Source organism: Pelodiscus sinensis, chromosome 3 (assembly GCF_049634645.1).
Source record: "Pelodiscus sinensis isolate JC-2024 chromosome 3, ASM4963464v1, whole genome shotgun sequence".
Lineage (NCBI taxonomy): Eukaryota > Metazoa > Chordata > Testudines > Trionychidae > Pelodiscus > Pelodiscus sinensis.
The window spans coordinates 194,884,284-194,902,471 of NC_134713.1; the positions used below are offsets into that span (position 1 = coordinate 194,884,284).

Sequence of the window (18,188 nt, forward strand, 5' to 3'; positions counted from 1 at the left end):
ATACCTGTTCCCAAACATATTGTCTTTATTTCAAACCTGGTTCTGCAGGTATTAATCTTTTTATAGCCATGCAGAAAATTCATTAACCCCCCCCCCCCAATTTCCTACCTGTGGCAGAATGTATTCTGTTGAGTGAAATACAATCCTGTATTTCTACTGAGAATGTTGTAAAATAACAATGATGCAACAAAAAGCTCATTAAACACACACACACATGCAAAAAGGAAACATGATTTCTGTTTGGTCCCTTGTCTCTTCTTGCTGCAGAAGGAGGGTGTAAACACTGTTTCCAGTGCTGAATTGCCAATAGATGATCTCATAGGCACAGATTTGAAAGCCGCTGGGACACCTAGCTTAGAGGCTGATGAGAGAGATTCCTTTCATCCTGTGTACAGAGGAGCTGTAACTGCTTTCTGTATTCAGCTGTTCTGTATTGATGAGAAACATGAAACAAGGCAAGTATAGACATACAGGTATTTGGTTTCTTGTTTCTAATAACAGCTTAACAGAACCCTTATTAAGCCAATTGGGGGAGTGGCAGCATCTGCTGCTGTTAAGGTTGAATTAATTTCCATCTAGCTGCTTGCTTGCATTCACTCAGAACTTTTTGAAGCTTTCATCTTCCAGCTAAAATGTTTCATACATTTCCTCTGATGGGTGCCATGCAATAGAAAAGTTACTGGGTTGCAATACAAGCTGCCATTCTTCTAGGGCAAATATTAATTGTAGCTGTGGAACGTATCCTGTAACGGATTATACTGGCCTTTTTAGAGTAGAAGGGGCCAGAAGATCCCATAACAGAGCTACAATGAACCCATTAAATGGCCCGGTAGAGTAAAAGGGGAAGCAGTGCCAGGAAATAAAGAATTGGATGGGGGTACTCCAGGGCTTTGTTCCTTTAAGGGCCTGGGATTGGGAGTCCCAGAAAGGGATCTAGAGGTCACAAGCTAAATATGAGTCAACAGTGTGACGCTGTTGCAAAAAAAGCAAACATGATTCTGGGATGCATTAACAGGAGTGTTGTGAGCAAGATGAAGGAAGTCATTCTTCCGCTCTACTGTGCGCTGATTAGGCCTCAGTTGGAGTATTGTGTCTAGTTCTAGGCACCACATTTCAAGAAAGATGTGGAGAAATTGGAGAGGGTCCAGAGGAGAACAACAGAAATGACTGAAGGTCTAGAAAACATGAGCTATGAAGGAAGACTGAAATAATTGGGCTTGTTTAGTTTGGAAAGAAGACTGAGAGGGGACAAGATAGCAGTTTTCAGGTATCTAAAAGGGTGTCACAGAGAGGAGGGGGGGAAATTGTTCTCTATGGCCTTTGGTGCTAGGACAAGAAGCAATGGGTTTAAACTGCAGCAAGGAGGTTTAGGTTGGGCATTAGAAAAAACTTCCTACCTGTCAGGGTGGTAAAACACTGGAATAAATTGCCTAGAGGGGTTGTGGAATCTCCATCACTGGAGATATTTAAGAGCAAGTTAGACAGACATCTATCAGGGATGATATAGACCGTGCTTGATCCTACCATGAGGACATGGGACTGGACTTAATGATCTCTGAAGGTCCCTTCCAGTTCTAATATTTTATGATTCTGTGACTACAGATTGCAGCCTCCTTTCAATTTTTTTTTTCTTTGAACGATTCCAAAGATGTCTCTGATTCCAAGATGGATGTCTCTGGGAAAGAGATGATTACTTACCCATACGGTTTTTTTTCCTCCTCAGATTAACATTCGAGCAGTCTTCTCTCTGTGCAGTTGTGTGTAAATCTTGTGACTTAAATATATAATATACAGGCAGTCCCCGGGTTACATGGATCCGACTTACATCGGATCCCTACTTACAAACGGGGTGAGGCAACCCCGCACTAGCTGCTTCCCCTCAGCAGACCAGGGAGATGCAAAGCTAGCGCCTCCCCCAGCAGACTAGGGAGACGCGGAGCTAGCGCCCCCCCCCCTCCCCCTCCCCAGCAGACCAGAGAGACATGGAGTGGCTTTTCTCAGCAGACACCTCAGCTTGAGAATAAAGGACTGAGGGAAGTGAGGTGTGGGAGAATAAAACTGAGCTCTGGAGAAATGTTTGGCTAGAGTTTCCCCTACAATATGTACCAGTTCTGACTTACATACAAATTCAACTTAAGAACAAACCTACAGTCCCTATCTTGTACGTAACCCAGGGACTGCCTGTGTATGTATATATATATATATATATAACTAGAAGACTTACCCAGCATTGTTTGGCTCCTTCAGGGCAGAGGGCTGGTGGCAGGGCAGAGGGCTGGTGGTGTGATGTGTGTAGTCAAGGGGATTAGGTGTGCGGGGGGCAGGGGCTCAGAGCAGTGGATGGTAGTGCAGGAGTCAGAGCAAGAGGCTGCGGGAGGCAGGATTCTGGACAGGGGATGGGGGACTCAAGGCAGGGGACTGAGATTTGGGGGGGCTCACTAGGTCCACCCACAGCAGCAAGGATGGTGCTGCCCCCATGGGGGCGGGGCTGCAGTGCCCAGCCCATGTGCTGGCTTCTGAGGCGATGAGGCAGGGTGGGCTTGCATGGCCTGTTCCCAGCAGGCCCTCGGCGCAGGGTGGGGCTGGGGCTCTGTAGTCCAGCACCCAGCCCCAGCAGGCTCTGAGTGGAGGGCCAAGGCTGCACATGCCGGTGCCGGCCCCAGCAGCTCTTTAGGGAGGGCTCAGTGGTGTTCAAATTAAATTAAATTAATGGAAATTGCCTATCTCCTAGAACTGGAAGGGACCTTGAAAGGTCATCGAGGCCAGTCCCCTGTCTTCACAGCAGGACCAAGTACCATCACTGATGATTTTTGCCCCAAATCCCTAAATGGCCCCCTCAAGGATTGAACTCACAACCCTGGGTTTAAGCAGGCCAATGCTCAAACCACTGAGCTATCCCTCCCCCTGGTAGACAACAGTAGGCGTTGTGGGAGAGCCCCCTTTTCTGGGGCTGAGGCCTAGGAGAAGAGGTTTTGAGGCAGGGGGCCACTTTCTAGTGGCTGGCAATATGGAGCACTCTGGTCCAGCTGGCCACTCTCTTCCTGTGCGTCCACCCTCCTGTGGTTGCTCTGTAGTATAACTGTCCCCTACGCTCTCAGTCCCCCTCCCTTTCTGTGTTATGGAAAACAATCGGATTCAGGCACATCCCATTTTCCTGGCACAGCCAAATCCTGACCTTGCTTTTAGGATAAGAGGAAGCTATATACCAAATTTGTGGTCCTAACTTTTCCATTTAGGAGAAGTTCCTGAACAAATGTACTCACAGACAGACAGACTCACCTACAGCTAGACCATTAACTCTCTAAAATATGTATAGTAATAATAATCATTAATCATATAAAATATATTTCTTTATCTCCTGCTGTGAAAGAAACTGACCATCAGATCACTTGTAGGTAGCATAGGTATCTGAGGGGATGGGATGAGATGATACCAGTGTGGTTTCTTAGAGTTTTGTACTGAAGGAGTTCCTGCTGAACCTGCATGCAGTTGCAAAGACCCAAGAGTAGTAATTTGCAGAAGTGTAATAAGTGCAGAGGAGGAATTATGTTTTACCCCTCTAGGGGTATTCAGTAGTGAAAAATTTGTTTTATCTCTTAGCTATCAAATATTTTCATCTCTTTAAATCTAGAGCCCCAGAATATGGACTGTTAGTTTATAGTAAACCATACATGAATGAACCAGACTGCCAGTCTGTCTGAAATTAGGTTATTTGAGCTGTTGCTAATGACAGACAAAATTTTATGATTCCTCTGGTGTTGCTCCCATTCTTAATCCTATTTCTGTCAAGAAGAAACTGAATGTTGGAGAAAGGGAAATTGCCTTGTCATGCATTTACTGTATGTGGGGAGGTAATATAAGTCTAGATTAAGCCTCATCAAATATTTATATTATACAGGCTAGGTGAATTAATTACTGCATCATTTTAGTTCCACAATCCCAATCCCAACATGTGGAATTATTGTTTCACTTTTATCTACTCGATTATGAACACCTTAGTTGAAAACGAAAAAAAACCCGTTAAAAATAACAAATAGTCCTGCAGCACCTTAGAGACTAACAAAAAAGATAGATGGTATTGTGATCTTTCGTGGGCACAACCCACTTCTTCATATGAATGGAGTTTAAGGGTGCCAAGTTCTAAATAAATAGTGCAGAAAGAGGGGGGAGGGGGAGAGGAAGGAAAGGAGAAAAAAATGGAGAAAGAATAGTCAATTACACTGTCAATGTTAAATGAAGCTGCTAGATTGGGTTCTAAGTACTCTTAAGTAACTAGTGTTTGGCTTTTTATGTCATTAGGATGTGGAATGTAGTGGGTAATCCAGTTAAGGTCTTTGTTTAAACCTCTCTTGTAGGTATCAAAGTGGTAGATGAAATTACATTCTGCAGATTCCCTTTCAAGCTGTTTTTCCATATTATTATGAGCCAATTTAAAACACTTTGAGATCCATTAATGAGTGCCTGGACTAGTTAAAATGTTCCCCAACAGGTTTCTGTATGTTACCTTTTCGAATATCTGATTTGTATCCATGAATCCTTCTTGTAGAGACTGTTCAGTTTGGCCAATATACATGGCAAATGGGCTTTGCTGGCACTTGATGGCAAAGATCACATTGGTGGATATGCAGTTACATGAGCCTCTGATATGGTGATTTATGTGGTTAGGTCTTGTGATAATGTCACTTGTATAGCTGTGTAGACAGAGCTGGTACTGGAGTTGATTGTGGGGGCGGGGAGGTTCCTGGATGAGAGTGATGGAGGTGTGTTGTGTGGTTGCTGGAAAGAAATTGTTTGAGGTTAGTGGATTGTCTGTAGGCGAGGATTGACCTGACTTCCAAGGCCTGTGAGAGTGAGGGGTCATTTTCCAAGATAGGTTGTAGATGGTTGATAATGTGCTGGAAGAGAATGATTTGGGGGCTGTAGGTGATGACAAGTGGAGTTCTGTTGTTTTCTTTGTAGGGCCTATCTTGAAGAACCTGATGTCTGGGTACTCACCTGGCTCTGTCAATCTGTTTTTTCATTTCTCCGGGTGGGAATTTTAGTTTTAAGAATGCTTGACATAGATCCTGTCAAGCCTCTGTGGGATTGGAGCAAATCTGGTTGTATCTTAGGGCCTGGCTGTAAACAACTGATTGGGAAAGGTGTCTGGGATGAAAACTAGAGGCATGTAAGTAAGTGTAACGGGTGGTAGGCTTCCAGTATAAGGTGATAGAAATGCGGCTGTCATGTAATTGTACAGTAGTGTCAAGGAAGTAGATCTCTTGTGTGGACTCAATTACTTTTTCTATTCTTATTGGTACTGAAATCACAGGAAAGTCCTTTACTTCAGTTGTTTACTGATAAGATGTTAGTCTTTTGTGTGTGTGTTGAATGCATTTAAAATAAGTACTTTTTCCTCCTTTGAGAGAGTAGAAATAAAAATACCATGTAACTCTTGATCGATTTAGCTCACTTTGATATTCCTTTAAATAGAAGAAATAGCACAAAATAATTAAGTTTCTGTTATCTTACTTAACTTGAACATTACATTTAATTTTCATTGGGGAAAAGAAAGGGGAGTTATTCCAAAACAGTAGATGAAAAATGAAAAGAAGGAAAATGTACAGGAACAATTTTCAAAGTATTGATGTTCTTGTTAGTTTTATAGGGTCTTTTTGGATATGTCTACTGAATGGCTGGTAATGGAACAAGTATGTCTTTTGGAGCATGAAGGAAAGCTCTTAGTCCATTGCTACTATTGTTTGTACCTCCCGGAGATCATTTTATTAGGCACTAATGCTATTCTGGAAAATCTAAAAGTCTGCAGGGTGCTTCTGAGTAACTATCTTACTTTTATTTCTTCCTTTCACAGTGTAGACATCTCTTAAGTCAACAAACTTAAATCTTAAAGTTTACTGTTGCTTATAGTACTGTCTTAAGCCCTAGAAAATGACAATTGGAGTGCAACATACAGCTTCTGAAATTGATTAGTACTGAACTAGATGCAGTTTCTGATTAGAAAGTATGGATAAGTTCTGCCTGGATGGACAGGGTTGGGGGAGAAATCTTTTAAAAATATAGTGCATATTGAATATGCCTTTATTTATTCACCTAAAAGTGTTTGCTCTTGATTGCAGGTCACTGGATTTCTTGCAGTATGTTTTCAACCTCTTTCCAGTACGTATAAGTAAAATCTTAAGGTGAAACTAGTTTTCTTTGAAAGTGAATAAAAATGGTGCAATAAATGAAATTGCTTATACAAAGCTATATTTTCCCCTCTTTTCATGAACTCCTCATTCCCCCCTCCCCCCCCCCCCCCCACACACACACACCAGAGTTAGGAACCTGTGGAAAAGAAATCTCTGTGAGGAAATCTTGTTATTATGGGGTGTGGTAGCACCACAATGGATAACATTGAAACTAGCTTACAATGTAATAGCCAATTTTTTCAAAGTGCTCTGAAATCCACATTCTTACCCTGATTTTTCTTGAAAACTGCTGTGCTTCATGGGGATATGGGATAGAGTTAATTTGTTGCTGTTTGGTCAAAGAGATGTCAAGATACAGCCCCCTCCCCTCCAAATATCAAGTACCATCAATGTTTACAGTTCCTATAATTTTTTTTGAGCGTATGAAGGATTCAAATTTTGACTCTGGTCTACCTCAGAGAGATATCACTCTCTTGGGATTGATCTCTTTGAGAACCAATATTTTAAAAATTACTCAAGATCAAAGTTGGATCTACAAGGTGGATTGAGCTATCTTGATGAGTCATAGAAAGTAATTTCTGTATGTGCAATGGAACTGGGGCTCTGTTTCAAGTCAAAGAATTTGCAGCTGACCTGATAGCAGAATAGGTAGCAAACTTAAGATGACAAGTGGTGGTTGTTGAATCCAGAAGCACCCATAAATCCACAGAGAGAATCCTCCATCCCACAATCTTAACTCTGTCCTCTTTGAGTGATGCCTCAACATGGTCCTGACAACCTCCAGTATAGAGCACTGTGGGGAAATGACATATGGATACAGTAAAAGAAACTGACAAGATTGTGTCCCCAATAAAATAAAAGTTGTATTTAGGGGACCTTTGGCTCTTAAAGCATGAGTCCTTACTGGCTCAGCTAAAAAGTTTGGTTGCACTTGTAGCCAAAAGTTCATCAACCTCTCTATGTGGCCTAGTCACCACTAAAGAGGGACTGAGTGCCACAGAAAGTAGGTGTTTTTGAATCATACTTGCAGCACTATATTCATTTTAAATATTGCTTTACATACATATGCCAGTTTTTTCATAAGTCTTGCTGGAAATCATTTAAAATGTTTTTTTAAAATCACTAATAATCTGCTCATGATTTATTAGCTGATATAGAGTATTCTTTATCAATCTTTCCAGGACAAAGACTTTTGCATCATCACAGTGCCACATCTCGTGCCAGAATTCCTTCTGATCCAGAATTTTGTTCGAGTTGATCCATTCAGCAATTCCACTCTTGATCATGAGCTCTATGTGTTTCACCGTGCAGGACTGCTCACGTAAAGATTTTGCTATAAGTATATTAACACAAAGGGGCAGTAGAGACCATGGCTAAGTTACTTTATATTTTAATTTAAAAATAATTAATTAATGACTTTCCTTAAATGAAATCACAAATAGGGAGACAGCTATAAGTGCATAAGCAAACCAGCTTCACTAGCTTGCAAAAATTCATATTAAATGTCTTATAAAGTAATAAGCTCAGTAAAATGCTTCATGAAATTGTTACATTGAAGATTCAGATTAGTTATAGTGGGGTATGGTAGCACCACAATGGATAACATTGAAATTAGTTTACAATTTAATAGCCAATTTTTTCAAAGTGCTCTGAAATCCACATTCTTACTCTGATTTTTCTTGAAAACTGCTGTGCTTCATGGGGATATGGGATAGAGTTAATTTGTTGCTGTTTGGTCAAGGAGATGTCAAGATACAGCCCCCTTGTTATTGTGGGGTATGGTAGCACAAAGTGACATAAAGGAATTACATTCTCTGAATTATCTAATTTGTAGACTGAGCATGTAATAAAAATGGAACAGACACAGAGCAAGCAAACCAGCCTATTATCCTTCTTTGGCAGGATAACCAGCCGAGTGGATAATGGGAAAGCAGTAGACCTAATATATCTGGACATTACTAAGGCCTTTGACAGAGTTTCACATGAGATTCTCATAAGCAAACTAGGGAAATGTGATCTAGATTAAATTTTTATCTGGTGGGTGTACACCTATTTGAAAGACCATAGAGTAGTTATCTATGTTTGCTGTCATTCTGGAAGACATTTCGAGTGAGGGCTTGAAATGGTCTATCCTGGGTCCAATTCTACTTAATATTTTAATTAATGACCTGGATGATAGAGAGGAGAGTGGTCTTATAACATCTGAGGCTGACACCAGGCTGGGAGAGGCTGCAAGATGGTGTCCTGCTATGAGTGCAGGGGCCTCGACTTGATGACTTTTCGAGGTTCCTTTCATTTTTACTATTTTATGATTCTATAACCTTGGAGGACAGAATTAGAATTCAAAGTGACTTTGATATATTGGAGAACTGATTTGAGATCAATCAGATGAAATTCAATAAAGTGCAAAGTACTGCACTTCAAAAGGAAAAATAAAATGTATAACTACAAAACGGGGAATAATTGTCTATGCAGCAGTACTTCAGGTAAGGATATGGGGTTTATAGTGAAATCACAAATTTAATATGAGTCAGCAGTGTGATGCTGTTGCACTAAGGGCAGACCCCATTCAAGGGAGTATTAATAGGAGTATTGTATGTAAGACCCAGGAGACAGTTACTCTGCTCAGCTCTGGTAGGACCTCAGTGGGAGTATTATGTCTGGTTTGGGGCACTGCACTTTATGAAAGACATACTACAGATTGCATGAGCTGTAGGGTTCTTATTCCAACTTCCTGTTTGTGTTTTTCTACCTTCTGGCTCATTAATACTTTAATCAAAAGCTTCAGAGGGGTAGCTGAGTTGGTCTGTAAGGCTACGTCTAAACTACGCCCCTCTGTCAGCAGAGGGATGTAAATTAGATGTCTCAAGTGCAAATGAAGCTGGGATTTAAATATCCTGCGCTTCATTTGCATAATGGCAGCCACCGCTTTTTTTTGAAATGGGGCTTTTTGAAAAAAAACCTGGCAGTTTAGATGGGGCATTTTCAACAGAACTGCCCCATTTTGAAAGATCCTGAAAGACTCCTCAAAAGAGTACTTAAAAAAACAACGACTAGTCTTGCAGCAACTTAGAGACTAACAAAACATGTAGTTGTTATCATGAGCTTTTGTGGGCACAACCCACTTCCTCAGATGAATGGAGTTATTAAAGATCCAGTTTCAAAATAAATAGGGGATGGGGTGAGAGAAGGAAAAAGAAGGGAAAAAAAGAAAATAAGGAAAAGAAACAGAGCATCTTCTTTCCCCTCCTTTTTTGTTTTTTGTTTTTGTTTTTACTTTTCTCCTAAGGCAGTGCTTGTTTGGCAAGCTTCTACTGGTGAAATTCTGACCATGCCTTAGTTATGAATCTCACTGCCGATAAAACTGGGAAGACTGTAAGGTCAGTGCTAATGTCATAAAGCAGTGATGCCAGGCTCATACTTGTATGGGGCTAATCCTGGGACATCATGTATAGCATTCCCCTTTGCTGGTATTAGCTGGAAGGCTGTCCTCTTTTGTTTATGGTCCAGCACTCTCAGATGCATGGTGCCTTCAGTCCTGTTTTTTTGTTTCCTTAAGTGTTAGTGAATTCTTTCTTCTTTTGATCTGTGCATACATAGAATAGAATATTTTAGTGTGTACACTTCTTTCTGCTTTGTGCACTATCCATGCTTCACATGATTAAGTTTGCAGGTGGTTGTCTTGTAGACTTGGGTTGAGTGGATCTCGAGAAAGATAAATTTGTGTTGGCTTCCCTCCATCAGTGTCAGGTACCTTCACTGTATTTTTATAGAATAGCAAAAGAAAAATTCCAAAAATTAATTATTTCATAGGAAACATAAAATTAGAAAAAACAATATGTAAATCTATTTTATATGTAGTCTGGATAAAATTTGTATTTCCCTAACATAATTAATCAAATGTTTTTTTTATTTATTCATATGAAAAGAAGGATAATTTTCCTTATTCATGGTATAAAAATAACTATATTTCCTCTCTTGTTTTCCTGAACATAAGAACAGCCAGACTGGGTCAGACCAAAGGTCCATCTAGCCCAGTATCCTGTCTTTGGACAGTGGCCAATGTCAGGTGCCCTCAGAGGGAATGAACTGAACAGATAACCATCAATTGATCCCAGTCCTATTGCCCATTTTAGCCTCTGACAAGCAGAGGTTAGGGACACTATTCCTATCCATCCTGGCTAACAGCCATTGATGGACCAATCCTCAGTGAAAGTATCTAGTTCTTTTTTTAACCCTTTGAAAGTCTAGGACTTTACAACATCCTCTGGCAAGGACTTCCACAGTTTGACTGTGCATTGCGTGAAGTACTTCCTTTTCTTTGTTTTAAACCTGCTACCTATTAGTTTCGTTTGGTGACTCCTAGTCCTTATGTTATGGAAATAAGTAAATAACTTTTCCTTATTCACTTTCTCCATACCAGTTATGATTGTATAGACGTCTGTCATGTCCCCCCTTAGTCTCCTCTTTTCTAGGCTAAGACGTAGCAGTCTTTTCAATCTCTCTTCATATGTGAGAACATAAAGCTTTCATATTTATACATTTAATATCCTTTCCATAAAAATAATACATTCATTTTTATGGTATGAGGCCTCTTACACTTAACACAGCTTGGGGCCTCAATGTCTTAATCCAGCTCTGTATGTAAAGAACCTATTTCATCTTCCACTTGGCCATTTAAGAAGTCATTAAAGTAATTACTGATAATCTTAGGCACAGCTGTTTGAGTAATTCATCAGTGAGATTGAGAGCCATATGTCCTTTTGATATTGGTGACCAAAATTAAATTGTCTTAAAGGTTTTGTAAAAGTCTCTACAGTTCTGCATATATCACTTGCATTTCAAGTAAGGTTGTTAAAATAGTAAAACGTGTAACCTCTGAAATTTTCAGCAGTTACATGTTTACAGTTGGGGGGAAAGAAAGCAGCAGCCTGGGGCGGGCGGGCGGGCAGGTACCTCCGCAGGAGCTGATACACGTGGAGAGCCGGATTAAAAGGTGGCTCCCGTGTGTACCAGCTCTCGCCTGCCTTCCACCCTGCACTGCTGCCTCTGTATCAGAGGCAGCAGCGTGGGGAGGCAAGTGGCTCCCCGAGAGCAAATACTCAGGAGGAGCCTGCTTAAAAGCCAGTTCCCTGCAAGCACCAGCTCCCACTTGTCCCACTCCCCCCGTGCCATTGCTGCCTCTGTTATAGAGGCAGCAGTGTGTGTGTGTTGTGGGGTTTCATATATCTGTGAAGGTTAACCAATGAGCCAAGGCTCATCTTTCTATTTCAATGAAAGCACAATGGTTAGGGTGATAGTGACCTTTGCTCAGAATTCCTGCATTTCTGGAGGAGAGTTTCCCTTCTGAAGAATCTCTGAAGTCAGACCTCAAAATTAACTTGTGAATAAAGTTCCATAATCAGAAAATCTAAGGGGGCAAATGTTTTAGGGTAGTGGGAAATTTTTGAAAAATGTAACATTCCATGTGCAACAACAAGCACTCCGTCATTTAAAGGCAAAATATGAAAAACAAATTATTAATATATTCTAGTTACACCATGCACTTAAAAAATACAGTGGCTGGAAAGGGACTTGCATAAAATCAATTAAAAGAGAAGCCATAGGGTTCAGTTAAGGGGGAAAGTAGGGACATTGAAGGGCAAAATCAGAAAAAGAACAGCACAGGCACAAAATGAGGTAATTATTATCAAAAACAGTAAAAGGAGTAAGCAAAAGTATTAGGTACACAAAAAGCAAGAGGGTGGCAAATGGAAGAGTAGGTCTGCTACTTAACAGGAAAGAAGAACAAATAATAGATGACAAAGCAAAGGCTGAAATGCTTAATGGATACTCTTCTTCAATTTTCACTAAAAAGCATAATAGTAATAATAATATCCTGCCTTTGAGCAGTCAGAGGAATTGGACTTCTAGAATGGGTTAATTCTGTACTGGGAGGGAAATGGGAACACATAGGCCCAGGATAGTGTTTTCTAATCTATTGTACTCACAATGGACCTGACTTTCTTGTTGAATACAGACTCCATTTTTTTGCAGATGTTCTATACCCATGCTAAAAAATTGCTTCCTGCAATTAACTGTAGATACAAATGTTACCTCTTTGACATCGAATGACTTAATTTTCTCAACTAAATATGTTAGTGTAAATCTGAGGTAAAAGAAGCCAAGAAGCAGGATTCAACAGGGAAGTTGGGAATCCAAGGAGAGAGAGCTGACTCAAAGATTAGGGGGTAGGATTGGTTCCCTAGCTTCATTATCTGGTCTGCCTCTCAGGCTCCCCATTTGCACCTGCAAATAACCAGGTGTCTAAAAATGTGCCAGCAAAAATAGCCTGAGTTAAAATTCAGGGTCCATATGTAGTTCAAGAAGAGAGTTAAGCATGACTTTTGTTTTGAAATATAGTCTTGTAGTTTAATGGTTAGATCCCTCGAGTTAATAAGTGGTCTTGTTGAAAGAGTTTTAAATTTATGTCTGCGATTTTCCAGACAAATCTCAGATTTCAGGACAATATATTTTTAAATAAAAATGATAACTAACATTTATTCTTCATAGCGGTTTGTCACCCAAAGTTAACTTAGATATATTGCACAACTTTTTAATTTGTGATGTGTTAATGACTTAAATGTTAATGCATAGAGGTTTAAATTGAAAATTAGGAAAGAAGGAATGGAAATAGGCATGGTATGTGTTATCGGGTATAGTTAACTTTGTGTGAGAAACCTTAACAATTGGAATTTGGTAAGTTCTACTGTAAATTCCTGGAGTTACAGCAACTGTCAAATTTTATATTTTTGAGCCCTGCTTATGGGAAATACTTGGATTTGTGATAGTCAGATCTGACATTCTCCTGTAGATGTCTACAGAAGCTCATGTAATATGGAATAGAAGGCAGATTCTTAGCTGGTATAAATTGTTATAGCTCTCTTCAAGTGATTAAAGATTGGAGTGACAAATGACACCAGCTGACGCTATGATCCCAGGTCTTTGACTGGAGTTGGAGAGGATGTCAACCCTGGTGTGTTCATTTTATCCGTTGTGCCAGCTGATCAGCTCCAGACTGTATATACACTTATCATTGAACAGCTAACACCTCCTGGGCTCATGGGGTTGCACATGTAACAACCTGTCAGTTTCCCCAGTGTTACCTGACTAGCTCAAGATGAAGGGACTAGAGCTTCCAAAATGGAGAGCTACTGAGTTTCCAAGGTACCACACTGTTAAACCTCATGAGTTTTCCATCTCCTCTGCTTCCCATAACCAAATAGCTGCCCATTTAGGGTATGTCTAGACTGCATCCCTCTGTCGGCAGAGAGATGCAGATTAGGCAGGTCAACATTGCAAATGAGGCAGGGATTTAAATATTCCGTGCCTAATTTGCATAAAAATGGCCACCGCGTTTTGCCGACTGAGCACTTTGTCAGCAAAAAGTGGCAGTCTAGAGGGGGATCTGTCAAGAAAGAAAGCCTTTTTCGACAGATGCTGTAAACCTTCTTGCAGGAGGCATAAGGGATATGTCGAAAAAGGCTTTCTTTCTCGACAGATCCCCCTCTAGACTGCCGCTTTTTGCAGACAAAGTGCTGAGTTGGCAAAACGCGGTGGCCATTTTTATGCAAATTAGGCGCAGGATATTTAAATCCCTACCTCATTTGCAATGTCAACCTGCCTAATCTGCATCCCTCTGCCGACAGAGGGATGCAGTTTATACATACCCTTAGTTAACTCTGTATGTATGTATGTATGCCATACCTATCCCTTCTTTTCCCTGATTATTAAAACGGTAAAAAGCTTCAAAAAATTACTCTCACCTGTCCCAAGTTCCTTGAGAACATGGTAGCAATAGCAGCCAGGAATACTTTTTCCACCTCCAGATAAGTCTTCATACCTTCCTATTGGACAAGGGCATGGCAACCATGAATGCATTAAACTCAGGAATGGATTATTATCATTCCCTGTACCCAGGGCTGCCTGTTAAGCCCACTCAAACCACATCACAGCCTGTGTGGGACTAAACTGCAGTGAACACATCATACTAGATCTCCCTACTCCTTTTTCATTTCAAGGTTCACTTCATAGACTTTTCCTTTAAACATTTTCTTAGGTTTGGACAAGCTTCTGTAGCATCTGCCTATTGATCCTTAGATTGCTGTGCTTATCAGGAACCCAATGGTGGAAGGGTCCAAAGGGAAGTTGTCAGGGATTGGAAACATTTTCAGTGTTGGGAGGCTATGGAACAAGCTAGCAAAGGAGATCAGAATGTGATTTATTCTGGTCATATTCACCATGCATTGTAAAACTGACCTCTACACCAAAGCCTACCTTGATAACTGGAGCCATTGCAGTGATTAAACAAAATGATCATTTTGAGGAAGGCAAGAGTGGAATTTACCTTTGCATTCCATTTTATGCCTTGTAATTTTACTATATTTCACTGGAACTCTGTACTCCTTGAGAGAGAGTAGTGTATGGAAACAGGAGGATGGAATGGGAAATGTGTTGCACCCTTAGCCACAGTAGTTGCTATCAACAAGACGGAAGCATCCCTTTCTGGTTCCATTTAAAGTCCAATTCAAAACCTATTTTCTGCTTGCGTTGACTTTATTATACATCCCCCCTTGCTTCCCCATTGCTAGACTTTCATCTCTTATGCACACCCACTACTTGATTTAATGTTCCAGCTGAATCTACTTTAACTCTTAATGCAGTTTGACAAATTTACAGTAAAAAGGCCAGTGATCTTTAACATTTAAACTGAAAGGAAAACTAACCCTTAAAGTCCCTCCCCTTTTGGATTGCAATAAACAATTTTTTTCTTTTCCTCATATAATTGCTGACAATCTAAGGCCTCACTCAAGCAAACACAGGCGTGCTTAACTTCAAACATATAGGTAGACCTTTTTACTTCAGTAAGCCTACTCACGTGCTTAAAGTACAGCAAGTGAGGTGTTTTTCAGGATCAACGCCTAACACAGTGGTTCTTAGCCTTTCTCTGTTGGAAACTTTTTTGGGTGGCACTGATGTCTCTAGGGTTCTCTTGTACAGTGTTCCAGCATGTTTTCTTTATTCTGTTTTTTCTATTACTATTCTTTTTCTATCTCTGTTCTGTTTTCCTGTTTCCATCTGATTGTTTCTCTCTGTGTATGTTTCTTTTTTGGTCAGTTTCTTTTTTATAAGATTCTTTGTTTGCTTCCTTCCTGTGGTGGTACCATCCTCATTCACTAGAAGGGTATGTGCTGCTTGCGGAGGTGAGATGGTGAGGCTTGTCCAAATGCACTTAAAACATCAGTCAACTATTATGCAGATCCACATGGGACATTTTAAGGAAATTATGTAATGAGAATTCACAGGTTCGAAAATGATTTAATAAACTGTAGAGGCAGCACTAGTGAAAAGCATTGACTTGATTGAACTGGTCAATGAAGTCTTGTGTTGATCAGCAGGGCAAACTTTTCCTTTTCTTTTTTTTTTTTATAATCTCCTCTAATAGATCATTTAAGGTAAGAGCAGCAACAACTAGTGATACACCTGCTGTTGAAATGCTCATCAAAACGCTTGACTTCAATGAAAGTATACTGGATGACTTAAAGGTCTTCCTTCAGGCTCGCAGAGATCCAGTGAGTACCTGTTGCGGACATACCATTAGTTGTCAATTGCAGTGTTCAATGTTAAACCTGCCAAATATTAAATATTTTTTTCCTAGGGTGCAAATCTATTCCATTGAAGTCAATGGGAAAGTGGCCATTGGCTTCCAGAGAAAAAAGATCAGGGCAATATTCCTTATGGCAGCAGGGCTCTCTTTGGGCACAGGGGCCATCCATATAGACCTTAATGCAGGCTGGTCACTATATTAGGGAAAGATGACTGTAACAGAACAGTGCACAGAATGCATGGGGGGAGGGAAAGTGTTTTAATTTTAGCATGTTATTGAAATGTATACTTAAATCAAATAGCAAATTTAGACTGCTGATCTTGTGTCAGTGATCATATTATTGTTTGTCTTTCAGGATGGAACGCCAGTCCAGGCATTTGTAGCAGAAGTTTTGGGACAGATAGTTGGCATTTCTGTTGTTAAAAATGAAATGGTAAATCTTTGTAATTTTTTTCCATTTTCCCATTTATGATGTCTGCCATGAGTTTGCACAGTGCAATGTTGATGTCATTATTATTGAATTTCAATAGCCCCAGCAAAGATCTTGGTGTTGTGGTTAGCACTGTACTTACGCACAGTAAAAGTCCATTCTCCAAAGAGTTTACAGTCCACACAAAGACAGATAAAGGCTAGCAGAAAGGAAGGTTTATTACCCATTTTTTACAGATGGGGATCTGAGGCCCAGAGAGAAATTAAGGGCCAAATTTCCTGCATCCCAATCTAAAGCCCTAACCACAAAACCATTCTTTCTCTCTATGGGTGCATCTACACTGCACTCGTAGCTTGAAATAAGCTATGCAACTTGAGCTACACAAATTGCGAAGCTTATTTTGAGTCAATTTCAAACTAGCTTATTTTGAAATTTGGTGCTGTCTCCACAACACTTAGTTCGAAATTCATCACTATTCTGAAACTCCCCTCACTCCTCATGGAATGAGGTTTACAGGGACATTGGAATAGCGAGCCCGTTATATTTCAAAATAATGGGTGCGCTCAAAAGACAAGGAGTAGTTATTTTGAGGTACCTCCTGTATCCTGAAATAGCACTGCAGTGTAGATGTAGCCCAAGTGACTTGATTCTCCTTTAAATCTGTTACTATAAACCTGTATTTTGGCCCATATTTTCCAAAAGAGAAAATGAGCAGTTTGTCCCAGCATTCTGAAAATGGTACTTCTACTCTTCTGGCTGTTTTTTTCCACAATAAATGTGTATACTGTGTTTTACTCAGAAGCTAACTTCAAATAAATTAATGTTGTTTTCAAAAATAGATAAAGGGGGCAGGTGGTGCTAAAAGCTGACAGAAAAGCTGTCAACTGTAATTGGGCAGTGAAAAGAGTGAATATTTCCGGTTCCATTTTATGTTAGTTGCTGCAAATTTAAAACTTTCCTGACATTTTGCTGATGCTAAAAAGGGAAAAACTTTTTTGAAAGATGTGTAATACAGTAATTCCTCATTTAACACTATAGTGATGTTTCAGAAAAGGATCGTGTTAAGTGAAAACGTGTTATGCGGGGTCAATTTTCCCATTGAAAATAATGGAAAAGGTGGGGGTTGCGTTTCAAGCGGTGGTGTCTGTTGGGACTGGGACATAAGGTTGGGGGAGAAAGGGGACTGGGTTACAGCAGAGAGGGGAGGTGTTTGGCTCTGGGGAAGGGAAGGGATGGGAGATTGAGTTGGGAGTATGCCTCTGTGATGGGTCTGCTGGGACTCGCACTGCATCCAGTGAGGTGAGGTTGCCAGGGAATGGCTGCTTTGCAGGGAGGCGAGGGAGGCCCCGCGCGGCTCCCTGCAACAGGCCGGCTGGGGAAACCCAGCCACCGGCCTGCAAGCAGAGGTGGAGGAGAGGGGGCAAGGCGTCTGGCGAGGGGGAGTCAGCGGGGAATGGCACAGCAAGCGGTGAACCTTCCGCCACTTTGCAAGGAGGCAGGGGAAGCCCCACGCAGCTGCCGGCAATGGGCCAGCTGGGGAAATCGTGTTATTCTGGGGACGGTTGTGTAATTCAAAAAATGTTCCCTAAAAGAAAAATTGTGCTATCACGAAAACATGTTAAATGAGGAATTACTGTACTCCGTTTTTAAACCCTGTCAAGCAAGGTAAGGACCAACCATCTCTGAAAACAGAGATCTCTGTAAGGTGGCTAAATTAGTGGAAGCCCCAGCTCTCCGAACAGGATGATGAAGGAACACCTGCACTGGGCTCCTTCCAGAGATTTTTTTTTTTCCCAAAAAAAGTCTCCTTCTCAGCTTTTACTGTGTGGAAGGCAGTCTGCCCATCTGCCTGACACCTTGCAAAATAGAAAACATATTTCTTTGTAAATAGCTGTCAAAAATGTCAGGTGTTTGTGCTTTACTG

General features: G+C 40.7%; 1 protein-coding gene across 5 annotated transcripts in view; it reads left to right on the forward strand.

Annotated features, from left to right (window-relative positions):
* CFAP61 (cilia and flagella associated protein 61) overlaps positions 1-18,188 on the forward strand; it is a 200,512-nt gene that overhangs the window by 42,642 nt on the left and 139,682 nt on the right. For all 5 annotated transcript variants that reach the window (XM_075925780.1, XM_075925784.1, XM_075925782.1 and 2 more), the window contains 5 exons: positions 268-455; positions 6,117-6,156; positions 7,370-7,509; positions 15,673-15,799; positions 16,190-16,267. In XM_075925780.1, the coding sequence (XP_075781895.1) occupies positions 268-455; positions 6,117-6,156; positions 7,370-7,509; positions 15,673-15,799; positions 16,190-16,267 (573 nt within the window). The remainder of the gene's footprint in view (positions 1-267; positions 456-6,116; positions 6,157-7,369; positions 7,510-15,672; positions 15,800-16,189; positions 16,268-18,188) is intronic.